Source organism: Pipra filicauda, unplaced genomic scaffold (assembly GCF_003945595.2).
Source record: "Pipra filicauda isolate LSUMZ 115617 unplaced genomic scaffold, ASM394559v2 scaffold140_size2443280_pilon, whole genome shotgun sequence".
NCBI classification, from domain to species: Eukaryota; Metazoa; Chordata; class Aves; order Passeriformes; family Pipridae; genus Pipra; species Pipra filicauda.
In genome coordinates this window covers 2,090,978-2,098,168 of record NW_024103885.1, presented here as the reverse complement: position 1 = coordinate 2,098,168, position 7,191 = coordinate 2,090,978, and the positions used below count along the sequence as shown (strand labels likewise).

Below are 7,191 nucleotides of genomic sequence, written 5' to 3'. Positions count from 1 at the left end.
GAACACAATAAACTCTTTTGGAGGAGATTCATCCTGTACAAGCAGTCTATTCCTCTGATCATTTCTCTAAAGGTATTCCCAATTTCTAAAACTCACACATATCCACTGAAATATTCATAGACCTGGACGATGGTATAAAAAACTAGATTCATTAAATGACACTTGAAAAAAGTAGTCCTTTGTAATATTCCCTGTCAGTAGAAAGTATATAAGAAAAGCAAACAGATCTACTGTAGCCCCCAACTCTAAATTTCCAGTCCCTTTTAATAAAGTGAAAATTTTAGGTATTAAAGAATTTTGTGACCTTTGCAATGCTACAGAACACTAATACAAAGTGTGAATAGTACAATATCCATTATATAATATATATTTATATTTTAATATATTACATTTATTTCTACATAAAGAGGCTATAAATACTGTATATGCCTTATATTTATAGTTCCCAGCATTTGACATTTTAGTAAGTACAAACAAAAAAATACTTATAAAAATACAAAAAAACTTCAGTAGAAATAGCTTTACATTTTAAAATCCTGTAGTCTGCATTGTGTCTATCAATAAAGTTCTGGGACTACAAGAGCACAGGTAAGAAGTTGTCCAACAATTAGGCACAATTTCACCACTCGTAGAAGATCAGAGCTGCCATGAAACCAGTCATGAATTCCCAAGGCTACATAAACCGATATCTCTGCCATTGCAAACAGACTTAGAGTTTGCAAAGAGAATGAGTCAGACCTAAATCTGAGGGAGGGGGGATGAGACAAGAAGGTAGGATGCCCTTAGGATCCCCCACCAGAACAACAGAGCTTCCTGTGGTCCCAAGGTAGATTACATTTGCTTTTCTACCTGTTGTAGAGGCTGCCCAACTGGTGATTTGGGGGGAGGAGAGTATTTTCTGCAGCAGTTTCAGGCTAGCTCAGAAGCAGGTAGGCATCTGGCATGTGACAAGGGTGCCAGGGATGATGGGGGGCAGGCCCATCCTCAGAGATGAGGCATGGCCCTGCCACCTGTGTTCCATCACTTGGCTCAATGCTCTGCCTTGTCCCTACTAACCAACTTCACCATGCAAGTCTTGCAAGCAAATGCAGCTCATGAGGTCTTGTACAGCAACCCTTTTTCCTCTGCCAAGGACAGAGACCATCATCCTGACCTATATTTAGCCGAGCCTATGTTTAGTCTCAGGCCGTCAGTGGGTGCCAGAACCTTGAGCTGGATGTTCCTTTTTTTGTTTGTGAAGGTACAAGCAAGGAATAACTCTGAGAAACAAGAAGCCACTGCCGCACTGTTTCCTTCCTGGAGTCCAGCCACAAAAGGGAAAAACAAACAAAAAAACCCCAACCAAAACTAAAAGCAGGGCTGTGCCATTATTTCGTACAAGTAGAAACAGTTAAGTTGAATGCTGTGATGCTGCCTGCATTAGGCAGATGCTTGACATATCACCAGGGTCTGCCTCTGCCACAGGGTTGGCACAGCACACACATTGTGGCTGGGGCTTTGCACCCTCAGCCACCAGCATCTCTTTAGAAAAGAACCCCCAGCCCGGCACAGCACAGTTTTGCTGCCAGCTGCTTCTGCATCCTCTTCAGGAAAAATGAGTGTCTTTTCTTAGTCCCATGGATGCCGTCTTTCTATACATCAAACCTGAATGCTACCAGCCAGGCAGTGAAGGCACGTCCCAGGGGAATCTGGAGCTGCCAGGTTGACCCTAGAGCGGCGGGGGGGTGAGAGGCGCGGGGCCATCGTAGGCGAGGCCATGAGCGCGGCAGAGGGGGGGCGAGGCCTCCCGCACACACAAGAGTTCAGTCTCCTCGCTGGAGTACACCGTGGTGTCCATGTCATCCGAGTGGTATCCCGACTGGTACCCGCTTGTCTGGTTGGAGGCTTCGGACATAACGGATTCATTACTCTTGCTGGGCACCAGCGTGCTAAAAAAAAGACAAGCAGAAACAGGACTGAGAGAGCTGTGGAGACTGTCTTCTGAAGGGTAGGTGGGAGATTCTAGATGGCAGCTGCTTTCCATCACGGCAACAACCAAAGCAAAATGCTGTACTTAGCAAGCCTGGCTTCAAGCCTTTTTAAACATGCATTTGATTGTAAGGAGAGACTTTTTCATATGTCCTAATTTCACTAATGCATGAAAAAGATGTTTAATTTCATGATGATACAAGGAGTTAGATTGCGACCACAGATGAAATGGAGAGAAAACTTTTAGAGGCTTTATTTTAGCAGTGGTGCAATTGTAACTGCAGTATATCTTTGTCCACAGTGAAGTTATCCTGGGAAAAAAAAATTCCTGAGAAGCTCTCAAAGAGCATATGTGAGGTTTCAGCTTCGTGAACACCATTGTGCTTCCTGTGAACTGCACAATGAAACCCCTGTACAATCCTCTGAAAACACACCCAGGTACATCCTGCAAACTCAAGAGTCAGCTATTAAAAAAAAAAAAGTAAGAAAGAAAAAGCAAGCAAAAAAAAGAGCTCTTTATCAGTTCAGACAGGCCCTCATAAATATGGCTCAGTTGTGTGCACCGATTCAGTATCTCCAAGGGGTGGTTGATGCTATTGCAGCAAGTCCTTTCTGAGTGCTGACTGATGCTCCCAACAGCTACATTACCTCTTCTCTCCTGGTACCAAATGTGGATGACCAGGCATACAGTGCACAATTTTGCTTTCTTTGTTTTGAAAAGTACATTAAGAAAAGATTTGTTCTTCTAAACAAACCAATCAGTCTTCTAACATACAGCAGGTAAAAGATCATATTCAATCCTATGTGTAGCCTGAGCCTTACCTAAAGGGTATTTTCACTTGTTTATCATTCTCTTCCAAAGTCTTCAGCTCTTCAGATGCAAGAACCATCCCGCTATCTGTCTGGTTTTCCTGCAAAGATATTAGAAATGCATTAAATGGAAAAGGATTAAAAACATGAAAAAAGATATCAAAAGAAGGAAAATATGTACAAACAGATAAACTCACCTCCTGAACAACTTTTACAGTAGTTACCAATGGGACATCTTCAAATGTTTTCACACTCACAGGGCGGCTTTTTCTCTTGCTACCTTGTCGGTACTGACTACAAAGAAAACAAAACAAAAAGTTTTGTGTCCACTATCCACGACTTGGCTGCAAACAGCACAATGATATCAGAATCCTTTTATCTCTCTTCAGAAAAGTTAATCCTTTTGCCAAAACATATTATGCAAACCTTCAAGTATCCATTTATTGAAAAGGATGAACAGCCTAGAAAATGGCATGTTTCTGACCTTTTGCTCCTGACAATCTTGATCTCTGAGCAAATTCTAAGAAATGGCTTTCAGAAAACAGCTTCTTTCCTCAGTTACACTGGAGGGCTTCACTTCCTGCAAGGTTTGCTTAGAAGTACAATAAACAGAGGAGCCTGGAGCACAGACATGTGTCTCTTCCTTTGGACTGCACTTCTAAGACCCCTGGCTGGACCTAGGACAACAACAGCAGACTCAGCAGACTGCTGCCCTTAAACCGTGGGGATCAGGACAGGGAGTGCTACATCTCTCTTGAAAGCTCTTCTCCTAAAGAAGCCTTCTGGTCAGGATGACATCCATAAAAATTACTGGACAAAAAAAATAAAATTTACTTTCATGGAGGTATTAATACAGCAAACAAAATGGCTACCCTCAGCTTTCTGCCTAAGTGAATATGGAATAAAATGGATGTTGTCCCAGTTAAACAGGGCAGTTAAACAGGACAAATTTATGTTCTTAACAGCTGATGAAGGAAAAGCCATAGAGTTAGAAGAGAACCCAGGATCCACTTGAAGGGCAAAGCTGAAGGAACTTAAGAGCATCATTCGCCATATTTCCCAGCTTTGAGTCTAGCTATGTTGAGTCCTGCCTACCTCCAACAGACATTCATTTAAATCAGCAGGGATTTTACAAGTTCCGTTTGGAGCCTGCTCAGGTGCTCAATCACACTTCAGAATGTTTTTCAAATATTAAATCCAAGTACTTGCTGCAAATAAAATTTATCCTAATGCTGGTGACACAGAAAGATTAATTAGCACCCTCTTTGGTGCAAATTTTCATATTCTGAAAACTATTACTATGTTCCCTCTCCATTTTCTCTTCCTAAACTCAACAAAACCAGTTATTTCAAACTCTCTGCGCTGGCCATGTCTTCTGCTCCTGTTACTCAGCAGTAGTATCTCATCTACTTTCCATCCAATGCTACCAAGACCAAACACATCTAATGGACAATCTACCTTCTTGGACAGCCCGACCTTGAATGATTCCACAACTTGCCTTCTAAGTTTGTAAGCTACCTGTGTGCTTGCATTTAAACATCCACACAGGCACAGAACGGCATAGCCAGAAATACAGTTACCAGGGTGGTGAGGACTGAGAATCCCAGCCTCTTGATCTGAATAACCTCCCAGGTATGGGAGTCCTGCCTCTGCTCAGCCCAGACAAAAGTCAGCCTACAAGACTACAATGAACGAGATCTTCTTGCTTAAGCCAAACACTATGCAAACAGGACCAGAAACAGTGTGCAGACAGAAAGAGGCCACGCATGGAGTCTGACTTCTGTCCAGTGGCAGTGAGAGCTCAGCTGATGTCCTGACAGTATTTCCCAACATGTGTTTCCATTTTGTAATAGATTGTCCCATTAAAAAAAGGCCAAAAATGTCCTACATGAAATCAAAATCCACCTTCTCTGCTACCCTCCAGACCAATTATTCTTATTAAAAATGAAACAGATTGGTTTGACTTGATTTGTTCTTCACAAATCCATGCTGGCCATTTTTAGTTAATTCATTTTCCTGTAGGCATTTACCATTATTTACATGATCGCTTATTCCAGGATTGTTGCTAGAAATCAAATCAAATGATTTAAGAACTACACATTTTCTGTTCTTGCTAAAAGCAGGCATTATCTTTACACTTTACACTAAATCTTCTATACCTCACCTACTTTTTAATCACAATATTTCAAGGTTTAGAAATTGCATATCTATTTTCTAAGCCAAATATGGCAGAAGTTAGGAGGTCCTGCTGATTTTAATTTACATCAGCAACCTAAATATTCTTTTATATTCTCCATGTTTCCCCTGTGCTTGCTTTCCTCCTTAGCTTTGATTTAGAGACTGTATTAAATCAGTCTTTCCTCATAGTTTGTACTTCTGTGAAGATTGAAAAAGACATTTCTGAACAGATCAATCTGTTTCACCATCTGTATACCAAGATCCATGCCTATAAAATCATTTTCAGCTATCAGAATGGAAGAATAAAGCCCCTAGACATGTTTTAACCTTTCCACTTTGCCTGTCCTAGCATGGTTTCCCCTAGTGCTTTCACAACCCTATCACACTGCAAGACAAGAGAAAAGAGATTCAATCTCCTTAAAAGGTTGGCAGAGGGATTTTATTTCTGTTCATAACAGGAAATGGAGACCAGGAAAAGCCATATAGGAAGTATTAGAAGTGGAAAATAAGTGTGATGTTTTCAGTGTTAAATCATGGTTTCTTGTCTTCTAAATATTTATAGTTTGAACTGTCCCATTACTAAAACACGGGGTTGAGAGTTCAGCTGTAGGACCACAAGTTCAACCAAAGTATGAAATGCAGTGTGCCCTACCTAGTCTTTTCTGGGACCACATTGTGACATTTCGTTGGGAAAAAATCTTTGGGAACCTTGGTGGGTATAATACAAGCACTGAGAGAGAGGGCTCCACTTCACGGAAACCACATGAAACCTGCCAACAGAGTCCATCTCTGCCCTGATGGTTGTATCCATCTCTTTCTGTTCTTCTTCTGAGACTGTATTAAGCGACCCAGGGCTCCCAGTATCTAAATGGTTGAATTTGATCTTAGGCAGCACTGGATGACAAAATACTTCTCTCCTTTACATCCTATGCCTGAGGTCCTTAAAGGGTCCAACATAAGCCCCTTCGGTGCATTAGTACAAACTCCTTACTGGGGAATCACTTCTGCCATGATACCCAACAGCATCCACCACTACTGCTCCATTCTGGATGCCTCAGCAGCCCACCAGAAGCAAGCAGTGGACAAAACCCAGTGACAATACTGTTTATGTTATGTTCTCCTAGGCTATCATTTCATGACCTATTTTCCAACATTTCACTTTAGGAGGAGAAATGCCAGAGAGGTTATTAATGATAGATCTATCACCATTAATATTCTAGGAAGCTGCAACACAAGTGTGTGAACACAACTGAATTGGACCAGTAAAACCTTTTATGTGTTCTGATTCTTAAAAAACAAACAACAAATATTCTTGTGTTTTTTTGCTTTTTCTTCTTTAAATGAAAATACAATATCTTAAAAGGGTAGTGACATTAAAAATAAATAAAAAAGCCACTAGCATTTGGGGAGGTAAGAAACTAGCTTTTGCCTAGAAAATGTCTACTTATCTGTATGGAGAAGGTTAAATATGAACCAGGCAGCTGAAGCCTCTTCCTTTCATTTTCCCTGCCCCCCATTATGAACAAAACCCAGAGGCCCCAGTAGGATGTCCACCGTATAAAATACCTAATTCCTGCTGTGTTGTCATAATGGAATTTGGGATCACAGACTTCCTCTTCCTCCCTACAGGAAGCAGGTGAAGTTGGGAGAGAGAGACCTGAATCCTCTTCCATATTCAGCGATACTGACAAAGGAAGGACAACGTAGTCTTTACCATCCTGTAGAATGCAGTGAAAAAATACAAAAATTAAATAGGTTACAGGGACACACAAACAAAAACAGCTACATGCACGTATGTGGAGAACGCATCAGACCAACAGTGCTACCCTGGTTGTTTTATTAAACTATGAACATTATAACACTTTTGCAGGAGCAGCTACATTAAAAGAAGGAAACTTAATAAGAACCACTTCCAAGCAGTTTTAAATTTTAAAAAAGTAGATTTTTATATAATATACTGTAGCATAATGTATAAACTGAATTTTTTATTGATGTCTTTGAAAAAAAATACAGATTATGGTAATGTTTGACTCCCAATGCCACAAAGTACATGAACCTGATAGTTTGGAAGGGCAGGTAATTACCATCATCATCAATAGAAAGGGAGAACTTGTCTAATAGGGAATCACACAGCCAAATCCAGTGTCCTTATCCAGTGGGTTCACATCTATTGCCCTGGCCTTGTCCACTTCCATAGTGAATAAAAAGGAAGCTACAAGGTAGAGAACCTGGTAG

General features: G+C 40.9%; 1 protein-coding gene across 1 annotated transcript in view; it reads right to left on the bottom strand.

The window, feature by feature from the left end:
- Positions 1-244: 244 nt before the first annotated feature.
- KDR (kinase insert domain receptor) overlaps positions 245-7,191 on the bottom strand; it is a 31,332-nt gene continuing 24,385 nt past the window's right edge. The window contains exons 27-30 of the mRNA XM_027735957.2: positions 6,523-6,674; positions 2,976-3,072; positions 2,791-2,879; positions 245-1,928 (exon numbers count right to left, since the gene is read on the bottom strand). Coding sequence (XP_027591758.2) covers positions 1,709-1,928; positions 2,791-2,879; positions 2,976-3,072; positions 6,523-6,674 — 558 coding nt within the window. The 3' untranslated portion in view covers positions 245-1,708. The remainder of the gene's footprint in view (positions 1,929-2,790; positions 2,880-2,975; positions 3,073-6,522; positions 6,675-7,191) is intronic.